Here is a 19,883-nt window from a genome sequence, read left to right as displayed (position 1 = left end):
GATTTGTGCTGACTACATCTCCATGTCCAAGAAGGTGGTTGCTTACATTTGGAGAAATTAATTATTTGCATTTTTTGTAGTAGTCTTTGTCCAAGTAGCATATACTTTATAGTGGTTCTTATTTTCTATATGTATTACGTAGTAACCAAAATTAACAGAACCTGTTATATTTAATTTTTTATTTCCAAGTAGTAGTAATGAACATTTTTTGCAGAGTTCACCACCCTCTTTCTGCCCAGATGGTCGTTCAACAGATTTATTAACTATTCAGGAAGTCATCAGAACAGCTGAAAAATTTATTTATATTTCTGTTATGGATTATCTTCCACTCATCATCTATGAACCAAAAGTACAGTAAGTAATTAATAATGTTGTATGTGTATTAGATTACAACTATGCATGAAACATAGTCCTAATTATATTCAGGTTTGTAAAGTCACTTGGTGATGACTACCTTAATACTATACTGATTGTGTCCATTCTCAGGTACAGATATTTGCAGGATTACAATTTACAGTGCTGTATTTTTTCCTTTTTCTTTTGTTACAGATCAATTAAGGACCCTGTTGAAACTGATGAGTTAGTATCATGTGTTCTCCATTATTCCTTCATCTTCTCACTTTCTTCTTTCCTCTCTACTACAGTCCATTTTCATCTGTGCCTTCTTGGGACTGTTTGTCTTCAAAAGGTCTAACTTTTGTTTCGGTATTTTATTCAGTCTAAGATTTTCGTATTTATTCATGCCAATTTCATCTAGATCTTCATGCACTCTCCTAAAACAGATGTGTTTGCCTTTCAATTTTTAAAATTAAGTTTCAGTCTTCATATATGTTGATAAAATGCCAGTCTCCTTTTGCTGATAATTATCTGTAATTTTTTGTGAGAGTTTGTATACTTCCGTGTTACTTCCCGATTTAGAAATTTCTACTCTTGTTCGATTTTCAAATACCTACTACAGTCTCTCTTGTCATGCAAAATCTCATGTAATCTGAACAAGCTTGCAAATATCTGGGCTGTGCATGAACAAAAGGTATACTACTGTATTGTCATCCAAGCAGAGATTTTCTCCTCCATGGGTAAAATTTCTGGCTGGCACTACTGATGTTTCAAATTTGTGTGTGGGGTTAGATGTGGGTCTCAGTTGGTTTCTGAGTACTGCATGCTGCGGTAGTGTCAAACTTTATTTAGAAAAGAAAAATATTTCAATACGAGAGAATGAAAGTTGCTACTCACCATATAACGGAGATGCTGAGCTGCGATAGGCACAATGAAAAGTTTACACTATCATAACTTTCGGCCATTAAGGTCTTTGTCAGCAGTAAACACACATACACAGACGCGCGCACACACACACATGTATGTGTGTGTACTGCTGACAAAGGCCTTAATGGCCGAAAGCTATGATTGTGTGAACTGTTTGTTGTGCCTATCACGGCTCAGCATCTCTGCTATGTGGTGAGTAGCAACTTTCCTTCTCTCGTATTGTTACATTCCATCCTGGATTTTCCATTGTATGAAGAAAAATATTTCAGATTGATTACTTGACTTTTTATGTTCGTTGTTGACATCTGTAAGATCTCTGCCAGTCACATGCATATTAAGTGTGGCCTTGTACTAATAATGAATTTTGATGTTGGTGAGCTTGTACTCTACTTTTTTATTTTTATTTTTGTATTTGAGCATTAACATTGCTCCAGTACTGACTACAGCGCATGAATAAACTAACACAGGGATTTATGTTTCGTTGAATTCAGGATAGTCTTTATGATCTTCCAAACACACCATACGAATTCTGCGGGCAACTCTTTTCTCATGTTAGCATGATCATTGTGTAATTTTGATGATATATGTATGTTAATTGTATTGTGCAATGTACCAACTATGAACTGCAACCTTCAGTCTTAAGCACTTGTTAATGGAAACTGGAAGCACTTGGACAAAATGAGTATATGAACCCGGCAAAATTAGTGCAGAAGCTGTAGAGGTTAAACACAGCATATTCTGAGCAGATTCATGTGTTCATATGACATGTTAAATAGTTAATTGTGAATGATGGATAGGAAATGGAGGAAGCAGGTAGCATAATGTTGGGAATCATCCCAGGACTGCTCAAAATTATTTGGCAAAACAAAAATTGGAATGGCTAGGCCAGGTAACGCTCTTAATTGTTAAAAAAACATTTTCTGTTTTCTATTTATTTAGTATTTGCAGTAACAACAGTCATAGTTCAGTATTCCCTTATGGAGGAGTGCTAGTGTACAAAGAAAACTGGTCTACGAACTGTTTGTCACTGAATACTTCATTTTTGGAGATACATGCAAAACAGGTGAACTTTCATCTCTCTCACTCTTCTGACTGATAAAGAAGTATGCAACACTTATTTCATTCAGTTTCACAATATTTATCAGTGCTGTGATTCTTGTGCCATCACCTTGGCAGTTGCCAACACATGTGCCTGGGTGTAGGCCACATAGTGTGTGACTCACAAGAGTGGGGGTGGGGGTTGGGGGGGTGGGGAGTGATATAAGTCAACCATATGCTCCCAAAGGCTCAGTTTGTCAGCACACCTGACAGTGGTGACGTGTCTGATAACTGAAGCACTGGACACGATTTTGAACATCATGAACACTCGTGGACTTTTTTTATCAACAAATACGCAGGGGGAAACTGAAGAACAACACGTCATACCTTTAAGGGGAAGAGATGTATCACAGCATGAAGAAAAGCTGTGGCAACTGAAGATGTTGTTTGTGCAGTGCTGTTGCATTTCTGAAGAGGTGTTGTGATGAATGTTGCTAAGATCACATAGCATGTCAATTGAGCAGCAGCCAGGAGAATAAAGAAGCAGGCCAGCCTTACCTTGTAAGTGAGAGGGTACACATTACCCATTGGAGTTTTAAGTACAACTCTCAGAAACTATTTAAACTGCATTTATGACTGGCCAATCATTTTAACTTCTGGACCACGGACTAGATTGATGGTATTACCTGGGTGGCAGCTTATTCTGCACACTGGAAGCCACAGGATGTAAACATCAAAATTTTTACATCACACTGACAAACTATCACTGGAGGCCCCCTGCAAGACTGCCATCAGTCTGACTAACATGCAGCTGAGTGGTGGTGCTGTTTCAGTTCTGAAGAGGGGAATTAACAATTTCACACCGGTCATGGACATTGTCAGTGCGGTTGAAGAGGTGGTAGTGTGACTACTGCCTGAAGCAGCTGAAGAAGTGTGATTTGAAACTTGTGCTCTGACAAGAATAAGGCTATAAAGTCAACATTACCAGCATAAAGAGGGCAGCCATTTTGTGATCTGAGACAGTGCTCTTACATTTTTGTCTTACCTGCTGGCAAAGGCAACAAAACTGTTGTTCTCCCTCACAAAGACTACACTGAGTAGATTCACAGCTTGCTAGATAGTGACTCCTACAGGAAGATCAGTGCTGACCCCCACAAAGAAGATGAAGAAGAGGACCAGGGTGCTTCTCAAGGACTCACATTTACAGGAGGTTGGTCATCAAGAAATTGTTCCCACCAAGATTATATGAACGTGCTAAGGTGCACAAAGATGTGGTTCATTGCCCCGCCCACCTCCATTATTAGCAGCGTAGTCTGCCACCGATTTGCTCCAAAATACCTGACAGACACACTAAGCCCTTATATGGGTAAATGCCTACATTACATTGACAGTGTGAATCTTGTTAATTGCTTCAACAACTTCAGGCTGAGGGACTCGGATATCCTGGTGAGCTTTCACATTTTGTTATTCACCAGGGTACCTCTGTGAGTGAGTGTCACTTGATTCTGGTGGTCTGAAATTTGACAGGAAGATCACCACATTTTCAGGCATGTCCTGACCTCCACATACTTTCTGTTTAATAGAGAATACTGTGAACAAATGGAAGGAGTCACAATGGGCTGCCCAATCTCACCTTGCTTGCAAATTTGAGTATGCACCACTTTGAGCAGGAAGCCTTGGAGTCATAAAAATGGATATCCACTTGCTTTTGAGTTACTTGGATGACAAGTTTGTCATCTGGCACAATGTACAGGACAAACTCTTTTAATGCCGTGCACATCTAAAATCCATATATCCCAACATCAAATTCACTACAAAGACAGGAGCAAAAAAAAGAGTACCATTCCTAAACATCATGGCCAAGAGAATAGCAGTGTGTATGGGAAGAAAATACACACTGACCTGTATTTACCTGCAGACAGCTGCCACCGTTCTACCTAGAGAAGTGGGGTACTGAACACACTAGTGCACAGGGCAGATTCCACCTCAGACACAGCTTGTTTGCTTTAGGAACTGGAACACTTCAGAGCACTGTCCCATAAAAAAAAGCAGTTACTCATACTGGCAGATTAGGCATATCCCAACATGTCAGCTGTCACAGAGCCCTGTTTGTCTGAGATTTGCGATGGAATACAAATGTACCAGGATTTTAGCACAGACTTCAAAATGCTGGGGCAGTGTTGTTAGAGACGCCATCAAACTTTGCTCTAGGGGCTGCGGCTATAATCTTGGCAAGGCTTGACAACCAACACTGGATTTAATTAAGGATGCACCCTGCAAGTACAACAGTCTGGTGCTCAGGGCAGACACAGTAACTACACCTGCATTGCCACAATTGCCCATGTCGTCACCTCCATGGCACGGGTGCGCAACAGCATAGAGAACGACTCAGTCAGCTGCACACCCCAAGAAACTCAATTTGTCAGCCTGTTGATGGCAACATGTCTGGTTGCCAACCTATTGCACTTGTTGAACACATTGAACCAACTTTACACCTGTGGACTGTCGATCAATGATATACAAATGTCTCACTACCACAAGTATCACTGTATTGTACACAAGCACTTTGTAGGACAGCTGCACTGGCCACCTGAGAACAGGTTATGGAATTTCTGCAAGATTCTGTCATTCCGTACCATTGGTCAGAGACAAGCAGCAGCCAGACTTAGGAATTACTGTCCCACGAGTAGGCTGCAATTAACAGCACAACACAAATGGCTGTGTTTGTAGTGGTGCCATGGCCAGAAAGCATGGACTGCTGATGGATGACATCGATTGTGCAGAGAATTGGAAAACAGTGTGCTGCTTGATACACTCCTGGAAATTGAAATAAGAACACCGTGAATTCATTGTCCCAGGAAGGGGAAACTTTATTGACACATTCCTGGGGTCAGATACATCACATGATCACACTGACAGAACCACAGGCACATAGACACAGGCAACAGAGCATGCACAATGTCGACACTAGTACAGTGTATATCCACCTTTCGCAGCAATGCAGGCTGCTATTCTCCCATGGAGACGATCGTAGAGATGCTGGATGTAGTCCTGTGGAACGGCTTGCCATGCCATTTACACCTGGCGCCTTAGTTGGACCAGCGTTTGTGCTGGACGTGCAGACCGCGTAAGACGACGCTTCATCCAGTCCCAAACATGCTCAATGGGGGACAGATCCGGAGATCTTGCTGGCCAGGGTAGTTGACTTACACCTTCTAGAGCACGTTGGGTGGCACGGGATACATGCGGACGTGCATTGTCCTGTTGGAACAGCAAGTTCCCTTGCCGGTCTAGGATTGGTAGAACGATGGGTTCGATGACGGTTTGGATGTACCGTGCACTATTCAGTGTCCCCTCGACGATCACCAGTGGTGTACGGCCAGTGTAGGAGATCGCTCCCCACACCATGATGCCGGGTGTTGGCCCTGTGTGCCTCGGTCGTATGCAGTCCTCATTGTGGCGTTCACCTGCACGGCGCCAAACACGCATACGACCATCATTGGCACCAAGGCAGAAGCGACTCTCATCGCTGAAGACGACACATCTCCATTCGTCCCTCCATTCACGCCTGTCGCGACACCACTGGAGGCGGGCTGCACGATGTTGGGGCGTGAGCGGAAGACGGCCTAACGGTGTGCGGGACCGTAGCCCAGCTTCATGGAGACGGTTGCGAATGGTCCTCGCCGATACCCCAGGAGCAACAGTGTCCCTAATTTGCTGGGAAGTGGCGGTGCGGTCCCCTACGGCACTGCGTAGGATCCTACGGTCTTGGCGTGCATCCGTGCGTCACTGCGGTCCGGTCCCAGGTCGACGGGCACATGCACCTTCCGCCGACCACTGGCGACAACATCGATGTACTGTGGAGACCTCACGCCCCACGTGTTGAGGAATTCGGCGGTACGTCCACCCGGCCTCCCGCATGCCCACTATACGCCCTCGCTCAAAGTCCGTCAACTGCACATACGGTTCACGTCTACACTGTCGCGGCATGCTGCCAGTGTTAAAGACTGCGATGGAGCTCCGTATGCCACGGCAAACTGGCTGACACTGACGGCGGCGGTGCACAAATGCTGCGCAGCTAGCGCCATTCGACGGCCAACACCACGGTTCCTGGTGTGTCCACTGTGCCGTGCGTGTGATCATTGCTTGTACAGCCCTCTCGCAGTGTCCGGAGCAAGTATGGTGGTTCTGACACACCGGTGTCAATGTGTTCTTTTTTCCATTTCCAGGAGTGTATTTTATTTTAGCATATAAGCTTATTTTGACTTTAGTGCCTTCATCAGTACATGTCCTGAAGCAGATATACATTACAACCAATTAGTACAGACAGCAGTAACGGTTTACTCAGAGCTGGAATATCTCCATCTACATCATCAGAACATGTGCTGATGAAGGCAGTAAAGTTCTCTGCATAATGTCCTCCTGTTAAACAATATATGCTGAAGGTCCCATAATAAAGAAACAATAGATAGTGTTCAGTGAAGAATCGTGGCTCTCTGCTACCTTGGATGATCATTGGTAGTGAGTATGAAGGTGTCCTGGAGAATGGTCCCATTCTTCTAATGTTTTGGAAAGTCAAAGAATTTTCCACATGTTGTCATGGTGTGGGCAGCCATTGGGTATAGCTTCTGACCAATGCTGATAATGACTGAGGGAACTCTGACAGCACAATGGTTCATCACAGACACCCTGTGTCCTTGTGTGTTCCTTCTCATGTGACAATATCATGATGCCAGTTTTCAGCAGGCCAATGCTTGAACACCCAGTACATCTAGCGTGATGTAGAGATAGATGTGTGGGACCAGCTTGGGTGTCAACTCCCTACAAGTGCCAGTTTATCAAGTTCAAATTACATCAGTAGTGGGTCAGCTTGTGTCAGCACTTTGACACTATACTCAGACAGATCGGACTCGGACTTTGTAATCACTGGATAACATCACATACCCTCTGTCTATGAAGTTTAGATTTTCTTTCCTCTTCTGAATGCTTGAATTTTTTGTCAGGCAGGGTACATCCAAAATTCTGTTGTACTTTTGGGGAAGGGAGGGAAATAGTGTGTGTGTGTGTGTGTGTGTGTGTGTGTGTGTGTGTGTGTGTGTCCATGAGCCAATGTGATGGGCTATTTTGACACTGTTCAGCAATGGTTCACTTCCACCTTCATTGTAGGACAGCACCTAAACCACTACGGAGATAACAGATGCTGTACAAGTTATTGCAAACAATTTGTCAAGCAGACAAACCTAAATTATGCAGTGATTTCACACACCTCAGTATTCCTGATCACATTCGATAATGTAAATCCAGCATATATTTAACCTGTGGTTTATTAGTCACAAACAACCATTTCAAGAAATGCATGAGAAGACTACAGTGAATAAGCAGTGTGTTTCAGATTCTCCCCCACTCCCTACCCCTCCCCCGTCCCTCCCCCGTCCCTCCCCCGTCCCTCCCCCGCCCCTCCCCCGCCCCTCCCCCGCCCCTCCCCCCCTCCCTCTTTCCCCCTTCCTTATTCTCTGTGGCTGTGCATTTTAAGTTTTCAGCAATGTTCTTTCTTCTGCCATTGCTATAGATGACAGGCTAATCCAATCACATCAGATGTAGTCACAAAGGAAGTAGTAGTAAAAGTCTGTGGCAGTGCAGATAATATGGTGTAGCCCTACTTTTAGAATACTATTTAGAGGTTGTGTACCCCATAATGAATCTAGCTGATACATATTAAATATGATTTCACAGCAAGCAGTATGGTATTTAAATACGGTTTCATTGAGATTATATGACTCAATCGGTATCAAATGCATAACAGTTACTGTTTCTGTGGTGACATCAAATGGTCCAGGAGTGATAACTGATGAAAATCTAAACTTAACTGAGTGTGTAACTGCAGTATGCAAGAAGGCATCAACATCTGTCCATGCCCTACAAAAATATAAAAACTTGCACAAACACTTAACTACCAATTACTGGTTTATTGATTACAGTGATGATATCCTGCAAGATCTTTCTCAGGAAAGCTCACAGCACCTGGAACTGATTATGAATGCCTGTTTAGATATATGTGATGTTTGACTCTCACATTTCACAATTATATGCACAATTGTTCTGGCTGCATGCAGACAAATGCATAGATTTCCATACACTCTGTCTCCTCTACTGCCTTATCAATGAACACTGTCTCTCATATCTCTCCTCAATCTTAAGGCTCTTGTCTGAAAAACATGGCAGAAACACCCTGATTATATTCGAGAACTGAATAATGTCTCCAGTTTCAAACGGCAGTTAATGATGTACCACTGAAGCAACAGTAACAACAACCGTTGTCCCTGTACACACTCGTTAGCCCTTTACATTCTTGTTTCCAACCAGACTTTCCTTATTTCCCAGTGTTCTTAGATAGTGCTATTTCTGTAAATTTTCCTTCCCCAGAGCTTGCGCTATCAGAAAATACTATTTTGTACACCTACAATTTTTTTAATGTGACACTGTTATTATTGTTGTTATCATCATCAACAACATAATCATCATCATCAATATTATTATTATTGTTAGTGCGAGGAGCAGCAGCAGCAGCAACAACAACAGTAGCAGTAGTACTGACAGTATTAACTTTAGTAGTTCTTAGTCAGTACTTGCTATTCATATTCTCTATATGTACTGACCCTCAAATCATTTCATTACTATTTGCCATATTAAAATTATTGTTATTTTGTGGATGACTGTGATGTAAAACAAATGCTATATGCATGAAACACTTGTCCCATATAAGGTAAGCCCTAAGTTGTCAGCTTAAATAAATAAATGAAAGAGTAAATAAAATAAATAAATTATGGATTTGCTGCTGTTTTGTGTTTCGTATCTCAGATAAGTACAGTAGAGTACCTGTGTGTCTTACAGGCTGTGGCAAGTCATTGATGACGCTCTGAGAGAAGCTGCAGTCAACCGCCGTGTGGAGATAAGGTTGCTGATCAGTGAGTGGAACAGCACAAAGCCGTCGATGGATTACTTCCTGCGATCTCTGGCTGCCATTAGCGGCTCTTACCATGGTGTTACTGTTAGAGTGGTATGTAATTGTTTGTAATAGTTCAACAAAAGGCACAGGATAGTGATGGATACAATTTCCTTTTCAGCATGTAAATATGAGGACTATTCAGAAACAAGATTCTGTTTTCTTAAATAACATATCAGTACATTAAAATGAATTTTATTATGTGCAACTTAAAGCTACAACTGTCGGCTATTTCTTTGTAACTACCTCTCAATACTCTCATAGAATTCTAAGACTTGTGAGCTAAGCAATGCTTGGAGATTTTCCTTTAACTTGTTGCTATCAAGCCCATCTGGTGAAAATCACTGACTGACAAGTCAAGGATGTATGGGGGATGATCAAACAGTGCCCAATTCAAACTATTAAGCAACATATGTGTTTGTGCAGCCTAATGTTGTTGTGCACAAAAATGATGCCAGAACTCAACACCATACACTTTCTGTTCTTAATGGCTATCAAGGATTTGTTTAGGGTTTTGCAGTAAATTTGAGTTTTTTATTCTGCCCCTTTTCATAAAATTAACAAGGTAACAATGAGTACTCCCTTTATGCCCTAAAACATAATTATCAGTTTTTGTGAATAAAAATAAAAGTTTGGCAGCACTATAAAGGCTTAGGTGGCAAGCTGGTATAGCTCCAGTCCATTGATTTGTGTTTTGTTTCAACACTGATGCATGTAATCCATGTTTAATCCCCTGTCAGAGAGTGATTGAGGAACTGGTCGCCATCTGCATCGTACTGCAGTAGAAACAGTAATGCAATTCCCAACTTTTTCTTTTTGTGAACATCAGTCAGAAGCATTGGGACCCACTGTTGACAGACTTTGTAGTAACCAAGCTTATCAGTCGTAAGTTCATACAATACTGCCCATGCTATCTGAGAGAAATGACTGAAAATTCTGACTCAACAATTTTTGCCAAATCTACCATTAACATTTGCAAGAAGTTTATATGTTGCAACAAATAGTTAACAAGTGGCACCATTTTCTTACAGCACTACCGCATTTAATGTTCTGTCTGCACATTGCACAAAGTTCACTATGAGTTCCTACGGCTTTCATGTTTTTTGCATGTAAAAGATACATTACAGCTTGTAATTAACAGGTGAATTTTTGATGACAGTGGCCAGTTTCGCTTACAGTTATCGCACAAATGGTAGTTCAGTAATGTCAGCAATTACTGAATTGAATTACACAGGGGTGCTGAACTCCCTCCACTATCCACACACCGCCAGCTAACAGACGTCATTGTAATTTAGTTTAAGAACAACTCTCGTAACAAAATATACTGAAATTGGGATAGGGAAGTGGCATATAATTTTCTATAAGTTAATTATGTAGGAAGGAAATTGAGAGAGAGAGAGAGAGAGAGAGAGAGAGAGAGAGAGAGAGAGAGAGAGAGAGAGAGAAAGAGAGAGAGAGAGTGGGACACTGTCATGTATGTGACAGAATTCAAAATGATGGACTCAGTTTTATGCTTTGGCATTTCATGAACTGTACATCATATGCCAGTGCTGTAACTTATATTTGATCATAGGGACATGGAAGTTTATAAATGTTCAGTATGCTCACTTCTTGATGCACTGGTAACAGCCTGATTGTAGCTGGATTCATCCCATGTTCAGTGGCTAGTATATAATAGTACTGAGTAAGCAGCAACTTTTAAACAGATTATTAGGTTTTCCAATGTTGTTGCTAGATGTGAAAAATAAATAGCTCCCACAAGTTAATTGTGAGATGAGATAGCAGAAGAGGTAGGTGACCAGGATATGTGTTTTAAGTCTGCTTCCTGTATTCAAACTAATATATTCCATGTTGAGGTAGAAATTTGTTCAGAATTTAACAAACATTTTGCTGTCAATGGGGCAAAGCCTGCCTATGTTTTAAACCAAAGTGCATTGAATCCATATTGACTTGGATATTAAGCCTGTTTTACAGCTCTGTTAGATATGTTATGCCAATAACTGTGTTTTTAATAAAAACAAGGGCCATAAACATTAGTTAGTGGCATGACTCAAAACTTGTTCACTTTAGGTAGATACATGTTTATGTTAGCATGTTTCATGGTAATCTTGCAGTCCACAAATGTGTAAATTGCATTTATTGACTTCAGTGAAATCTTACTTCGTCATTAAAAATTACATGTGGCAAAGGATTATCTCCTTCCAAATGTTCGTGTATCTTCACAAAATTCTACGTGTGATACATTCTCCTTGTCAAGAGCCTTTATGAGTTTTCATTATTACTTTAACAGTAAGTGGAATCACAATATTTGAGCTTTAACTTACGCACATCACATTCATAATATAAGAATTATGTTAAAAATTGTTCCGTTATAACAGCATTGAGAGAAAAAATTTCTATTGTCTTTGCTGAATTTTGTACCTCATAGAGGTTTAGATAATTTCTATACTTTCATATGTTCATAACAGCATAATTTATGTTTATCCAATATGTTTAAACTGTTCTTTTTGGAAATTGTTTGATCCATGACTGCACTATTAGTACCTGTGTACATCACATTCCATTTTGTGTGACATCTGCTATAGGTTTTTGCCGTATGTTGATGATACATTTGGAATTTTTAATTTTTTTTCAGAAACACTTCAAGGTTTCGAGCACTGCTGAGCAGGCCAAAATACCATTTGCAAGAGTGAATCACAATAAGTATATGGTGACTGACAACACAGCCTATATTGGTAAGAGCCAACAGTTAGTTTTCTCCCTCTACCCAGCTCCCCACCATCACTCTACCTTGTCTCCCCCCTCCATGCCCCCTCCCCCACCTCTCTTGCTCTACCCCTTCATCCCCAGTTGTCTTGCTTTCCCATCTCCCCCACTCCTTTCCTTTACTGGTGAAACACTCTCTCCTTTGTCAACTTTGCACCCTCCCTTTGCACCTCAGTTCTTTCGCTTTCTCATGCTTCTCGTCTGACAAGGTTATACTGAACACTGAGGTGACAAGTCATGGGATAGTGATATGCACATACAGATGGTGGTAGTATTGCGTACACAAGTTATAAAAGGGCAGGGCATTGGCACAGCTGTCATTTTTATTCAGGCGATTCATGTGGAAAGGGTTCACACGCTGTTATGGTCGCATGATGGTAATAACAGACTTTGAATGTGAAATGATAGTTGGAACTAAAATTGTGGGACTTTAATTTCAGAAATCATTAGAGAATTAAATATCTGAGATCCATAGTGTCAAGATCGTGCCGAGCATACAAAATTTCAGGCATTACCCCTCACCGTAGACAACAAAGTGGCCAACAGCCTTCACTTAACAACCAAGAGTAGCAGTGTTTGTGTAGAGTTATCATTACTAACAGACAAGCCAGCATGAAATTATTGTAGAAATAAATGTCAGATATATGTCTTAATGGCTTATGGCAGTGGACGACTGATGTGAATGCTGTTGTTAACAGCACGACACCACCTGCAGTGCCTTTCCTGGGCTTGTGATCATATCCATTGGACCCTGGACAACTGGGAAACTGTGGCCTGGTCAGATGAGTACCAGTTTCAGTTGGTGAGAGCTGATGGTAAGGTTTGAGTGTGGCACAGATCCCACAAAGCCATGGACCCAAATTGTTGCAAAGGCTCCGTGCAAGCGGGTGGTGGCCCCAAAATGGTGTAGGCTGTGTTTACATGGAATGGAGTGGGTCCTCTGGTCTGAGTGAATTGATCATTGACTGGAAACAGTTATGTTTGGCTACTGAAACACCATTTGCAGCCTAACAACAGTGGAATTTGTACAGACAACAATGTGCCATGTCACTAGCCCACAATTGTTTGTGACTGGTTTGAAGAATGTTGTGGACAGTTTGAGCAAATGATTTGGCCACCTTGTCACCCAGATGGCCAACTTGTCACTTGCGTGTGCATGTTAGCATGACACTTCTGGGAACCTGGGACATGTCGGCCCCAGATTGCATCTGCATAGTGAATTACCAATGAGGGCTGGTGTCCCAGCCAGCCTGGATGTGGTTTTTAGCTGGTTTCGACACCTGCCTAGGTGAGTACTGGGCTGCTATCCACACCCTATCTCAGTTACAGGATTCAAAAATGTTCACACACTTTTTAATACTGATTAGCAGAGGTCAATCTTTTTACACAGGATTCTTGGTTCTTTTGTGGTCACTTGTTGACTTGTTGCCTGTTGGCTTTTGTCTCAGGACCATCACAAATGTCTGCTGAAGATCCCAAGACAAAAGCCAACAGGCTACTCTATGAAATGATTTCTGTTTAAGGTTTGTTATTTGCCAGTTCTAATAATACTAGTACTGTGACCACACTACTGAGCAACCTAAATAAAATGAGTAACCTAAATAAAATGAGCAACAACATGTATATATTGTGGAGTATAAATATAAGTAATTTGTCATTGTAAATAAAGGAAATGTAATAATGCTGATATTGTATAGTACTGCCTTTTTTTTTATTTTGAAACTTTTTTATGCTTGCAGGTACATCAAACTGGTCTGGGGATTACTTCACAAAAACTGGTGGTGTTGGGCTTGTTGTGAGAGACAATGCCACAGAAGCCTCTTCACCTGAATCAAAGAGCAGCATCCGTGGGCAGCTTCAGGCAATATTTGAAAGAGACTGGAGTTCTCGTTATTCAACTCCAATTAATTTGTCTGATTAAATGACCTTTAATAAGGTCAAACTTATTCTTTCAGTAATGGAGAAAAATACGCTGCCAGCTTCCTTCCAGTGCTTCAGAATGTGATGAGAGCTGCATCTTGCATAAAAGCTTATTTATATTTATCATCAGTGTCGCCAGAGTGCAAATTTGGGTGATCGTCTTTCATTTTTACCGTAAACCAACAGACCTCAACAAATTATTACAGGCAAAAGCTCTTATTACTTCATACCACTTATTAGGATATCTGAACAATAAGTATTCTAGTTGTTAGCAGTTTTGGCCATCTCATGTGGGTCACAGTGCCTGCGTCTCAGTTGCAACGAAACCAAAATGAAAGCTATAAATGGCACTCCCCTTTGATTAAGGTAGAAATGTTAAGTGTTGATAACAATGAAGCATTTGTGATATTTTAAGTGTTGCATAGTGTTTGTGTGTGTGTGTGTGTGTGTGTGTGTGTGTGTGTGTGTGTGTGTGTGTTTTGGGGGAGGGGGTGCTTGAATAATTAAAGTTCACTTCACACTGTGAGACTATACAGGTTAATCTTCCTGCTTTCCTCTAAAAATTGCCAGAGATCAGTATGTGTGTATGTTTGACTTTTGTTTGGTGGGTGGGGGGACAGAAGGGGGGAGGAGTTGGCTACCCTACCATTCTTGCCTCTCATTTTATGTGTTGTTGAGTAGTATTTTTTAATGCCAGCCGTAGCTGTGATATCTTTACATTATAATATTTTGTATGTTGAGTGCCACTGTTTATTGCAGTGGTGGTAGTGTTCTTTTTATCAAATAGCTTACAATTAACTGGTTTATATTGTAAGTACTATGTTGTACAGTCATAGTGGGAATGATGTACATTACATGTGTTTATATTTGCGATTTTTGTTTAAATTTTTTTTTTTAATCCTCACATTGTGTTGCTGCTGTGCAGCAATTCACTTTGCACTTGAGTCATAAGCATAGTTATAATTATTTCTGACTCTTTTACTATGACCAGAATTAGTAATTAATTATACTTCCTTTTTATATTTTTAACACTATTTCATAAAATAATATGTAGACAAAAGTTTGATTAAATTCATAGATAATTTACATTGTGAAGGTAAATATACTGCCACTCTGCTTGCTTATTATGAGCAACTTTTACAGCCTGATTCAAAATGGTGTTCAATAAATTATAGTGTGCTAATGTGTGATTACTTGTCAGTGTGATAAGTCTGTGTCTGAAATCGAGCTCCACAAACTACGATGAGCTTTTCTTCATTTTCATCTTAACGTTATGGGTACTTTCAGGCAATATTGAGGGAAGTTCTTATCTGTTGACTAAATTAATGGTGTCATGGTGCTTCGTTGAAATCAATTTAAAGTCTTATGTTTTAAATATGAACTTTCCTCTAATTATTGCTATTTATTAAACTAGGACTAAAGTGTAATCCATATATGTGGTAACCTTCATTAACACTTTAAATGACAGAATAGGTTTTTTTCACATAATGATGAAATGCGTAATTTCTGGGGATAACAATGTATAACCCTTCTCAATTTATTATGTATTTTTAAATCTACCAATAGATAAGGGTTCTAAATATTTGCCAAAGAATCCGGAGAAGAAGAATGGTTATACATGATAATTCAAGTTGTTTAGCAATGGCATAAGTTTGACACTGAAAAATAAATTTTATTGCCTAGACTGTCTTAGCAGATTGCAAGCACCCTGTAAGTTCATTAGTGATTAACAGGAATTGACTTGTCATACAACAATGTAGTAAATAATAAGGAGCAAAAGCTTACTGTCAACTGAATGTAACTATGGAGGTGATTGTGTAAGGTTGTCACAAGAAAGGAACATTTGATTCATATGACAGGGTATTTGTGATAGCTCTCAAAATGGAAATCCTGTTTGTGATTGGTGGATTTAATGGGAACAGTCATGAACAAGATGGAGGTCAACATTCAGGAACTGAGGAAAACCCAGTAGAAGAAATGTAAGAGGTGACAGTGAGATTCTGAAGGAAAGGGTGTAAGGACCTTGCTTGCATTAAACAGTTTAGTAGTAATATACTTCAATGTTAATACAGTATAAATTACTGATTCCAAATCCTAAATCAAGCAAGAGTGTGCAATGGTGAAGACACTGTCAGCATGTGGTAGCACCAAAAGTTTTCCATCTGTGTACTAAATCATTTGAGGTAAATGACAGATGGTTCCTTTGAAAAGAATGTGGCTGATTTCTTTCCCCATCCTTTTCCAGTGTGAGCTTCCACTCTGTCTTCACTGAACTTTCATTGTTGAGTTGTCACTTTAACCCACTTTTTGCCCTTTGTTTTTATTTATTTATTTTTTTAATCATGAGCTATCATTAGTGAATTTAGATGAAGTGCACTGTTCAGGATTGTGGATCACTTTAGAAGACTCCTCTAGATCACCTGCAAACAGGTTGGCATAGAAATCACATATGAGTGCTCCTGACAGCATCAAAATTTGTATGCAGTACTGTCGTGAAACCCAGTTGTCATGGAAAAAGATATCCTCAGTTATTGTTATCAGAAAGGTGCTTGTGAATTGAGAGAACACCAATTGTGTATCCCAGAAGGTTGGGCTTCAGTATTTTGGGCAACATGGGGATGGGCCTTGGGGTATGGGAAGACTTCATAGTCAATCACTTTCTCGGCTCAGTTCTCACACCAAATGCTCTGCTTCCCATGTCAATGCCAACTCTTCAAGACACACAGATTCCCATTGTTAATGGTTGTTTTGTCATTGAATTGGGTTTCTGTTGATGCCTAATTTGCTCCAAGCCTACAATATCATCTAGGTGACAATGACTGAATGCACGCGCGCATGACCAACACACACACACACACACACACACACACACACACACACACACACACACACACACACACAAATTTATTTTCTTCTTCTTCTTCTTCTGTAAGTTTGTGTGATTTTCCATCATGCTCAATGACAGTACCTCTGTTTATTCAAAAGTCATTCCCAAATTGTGGCCAAGAAGAAAATTGACCACCCAGTGGCATAACATGCTGCTGAGCACAACTTGAGGGAGTTCAGTGGCTGCTTCACAATCCCAGCATATGTGCAGGGGCACAGGTGTGTGCATGTGTCTTTGGATAGCTCTACACAACTGCTATTTTGTGTGTGGGCTCCTTTACCTCTAAATTATTTCATTCTGCTAAAAATTTCCATATGCCTATCTCCCTCTTCGGTTCCCATAACCCCCCTTGCACCCCTTACCCCCTGCTTCAGGGGTCACTAGTCCCTGTCTTGACTTTCCTATGCCTACCCTGCTCCCATTCCAGCACTACACATGCTTTCTGTCCCACCAACGCAGTGTTTGTCTTTTCCCTTTCTGTACTTCTGTCCTCTCCCCTCCCCCTCCCCCATAAGAGCTTCTTTACATTGCACTTAGCAGCCTTATCCTGTCCCTACCATGTCCCTGCATGTTCTCACAAACAGCGTAGCATCTTCCCTCACGCCCGCCTGTTACCCTGCCATCTCTCCCACTCCCCACCTCAGGCCTCCTCCATATCACCATCATCTTCATAGTCACAATCAGACCCCAGTAGCCAGACACAGTGGTCGCGCGCGCGCGCGTGTGTGTGTGTGTGTGTGTGTGTGTGTGTGTGTGTGTGTGTGTGTGTGTGTGTGCGTGTGTGTGTGCGTGCGTGCGTGCGTGCGCGCGCGCGTGTGTGCGCGTGCGCGTGCGCGTGCCTATATATATATATAAAAACAAAGATACTGTAACTTACCAAACGAGAAAGCGTTGATATGTCGATAGACACAATAAAAAAAACATACACAAATTTCAAGCTTTCACAACCCAAGGTTGCTTCATCAGGAAAGAGGGAAGGAGAGGGAAAAACGAGAGGATGTGGGTTTTAAGGGAGAGGGTAAGGAGTCACTCCAATCCCGGGAGCGGAAATTCGTATACACCTCGGAACAACAAAATTGTCTGAAAGCGTAAGTATGCATTCTTTTTTGCTGTGCATGTTGGTGACCCAATGCCTTTTCTGTGTGGTGAGTAGCATTCTATCCCTTCAATAACCTTGTTATTCCATCCTAGACTTTCTGCAGTTTTCATAATCAGTGTTAAGAACTGAATTGTACGGCATACTCTTTCTACTACACCCATGGCAATATCTGAACTGTTAGCATTCATTGTTAAGACTAGCTCATAGCCTATTATTTCTAAAAGTCACACCTGTTCAAAGTTTACAGTTCAGATTTTCATTCCTTTCCAATGCCGTCTGTAGCAAAACAAGGCACTGCTATGCTGGAATGCTGTGCACTTCTTCTGATTGCGATGAAGTCGCGGTACAACACACACGTTGCCAATTGTAAGGCTTCTGCTTGCAATATCTTACTCCATTGATAGTTGCAGTACTTCTTGTTATGAAGAGTTGGGTGGAGTTAATGAAGCACGATGGATTGAGATACCCACTATTGATTTATTGTATGTGTTCTCGAAAGGTGTTACTGAATCGCAGTAGTAAAATCGTGCTGTGACATTCAAATGAAACTTCAGTCTTTGATGACAGTCCCTACATGTGAATTACTTTACAGCTACACGTTATCATACAATCCAAGGCATTACTTTTCTTTTCTGATTGGGAGTTGATGACCTAAGGTTTCACTATAATGGCTGATGTGTGATAAAAAAGAAGCAGCAGTAAAATTCATTATTGGGCCCTGAGATGCTTGATTGTGTGTTGTTGTGCCTCGCAGACGTCGTGTTCTTGTATCGAACGAGATTGACCAGTGGTGTCCTCACAGGTGCCAAGGTACCTTTGCTTCTTATTAGATCAAAGACAGAGATGGAGAAGTGGTCACCTTATACTATGTTACACTCATTCTTTAATGATACTGTGATAGTTTTTCTAAATTATTATGCAGTTTTCCTCCGGTAAGCTTAACTGCCTTGATCTCGGTTTGTTACTGATAGAAATTTCAGGGGCCAGAGATACTTCGTTCTTTAAATGTCATGTTAATGAATGAAATTCTGCACGATTAGACCATGTTCAAATTTGCATTTTTCAGTGTTTGCAGAATACATTAGACTACCAAGATATTTGGCATGTTATTATGCTAGGTGATTGAAGACGACCACCATAGTTATTTCTTTTTAGCACTGTTCTCAAATACTCAGACAATGGAAACTCCATGTTGGAATGTCAACAATATAAGGAAAAGGATAGATTGCTACTCACTGTAAAGGTGATACCTTGAACTGTGGACAGGCACACCGAAAAGACTGTTACACTTTCAGATTTCGGCGAAAGCCTTCTTGACCCACACTTTCATTCACACAAACAACCACACCTCATGCACACGTGACTGTCAACTCCGGCAGCTCAGACTGGAATCTCCTCAGATACTTCTTATTTAATTCTGTTTTGCCTAAAAATCAAACCAGAAAATTGCTTATAGGGCATCAATCAAGTCAAAACTACAGAACGTTTGATACACACTCAAGATTTTGTAAACATGGAATTAACCCCACATTCTCTATTAAAGTGCTGTGATTTAGTGTTCTCCCATTCACTTGACTTCTGCTGACACCTATGACCCTTTTTTCTTCATTTTATTTATTTATTTTGTTTCCAAAACTATTTTCACCCACTAAATAGTAGTTGTGTTTGGAAACTGTGGTGATTACATGGTTGATGCAACCACTGGCAAAGAGTTCTTGGTCCATCAAGGAAGTAAACTGATGTAGATTCATACAGATTTGACTACTGGGTTGCAAACCAGTCAAAGCCAGTAGTCCGAGAATACTGTGTGTGTCTCCCACTACCTGAACATAATGTCAACAAGTAACTGTGTAGATTTCCACATACTATCTGTGGTGCTTGTTCTGTTTTGCAGGTACATACAAAGC

General features: G+C 40.8%; 1 protein-coding gene across 1 annotated transcript in view; it reads left to right on the top strand.

Moving 5' to 3' along the window:
- Window positions 1–15,852, top strand: part of LOC126092434 (5'-3' exonuclease PLD3-like) — a 104,669-nt gene extending 88,817 nt beyond the window's left edge. Inside the window, exons 9-12 of the mRNA XM_049908033.1 lie at window positions 215–354; window positions 9,193–9,358; window positions 11,940–12,039; window positions 13,810–15,852. Coding sequence (XP_049763990.1) covers window positions 215–354; window positions 9,193–9,358; window positions 11,940–12,039; window positions 13,810–13,991 — 588 coding nt within the window. The 3' untranslated portion in view covers window positions 13,992–15,852. The remainder of the gene's footprint in view (window positions 1–214; window positions 355–9,192; window positions 9,359–11,939; window positions 12,040–13,809) is intronic.
- The last annotated feature ends 4,031 nt before the right edge of the window (window positions 15,853–19,883 follow it).

The sequence above is a fragment of the Schistocerca cancellata genome, chromosome 7 (genome assembly GCF_023864275.1).
Source record: "Schistocerca cancellata isolate TAMUIC-IGC-003103 chromosome 7, iqSchCanc2.1, whole genome shotgun sequence".
In the NCBI taxonomy this organism is placed as follows: Eukaryota; Metazoa; Arthropoda; class Insecta; order Orthoptera; family Acrididae; genus Schistocerca; species Schistocerca cancellata.
This window is presented reverse-complemented; position numbering and strand designations above follow the sequence as displayed.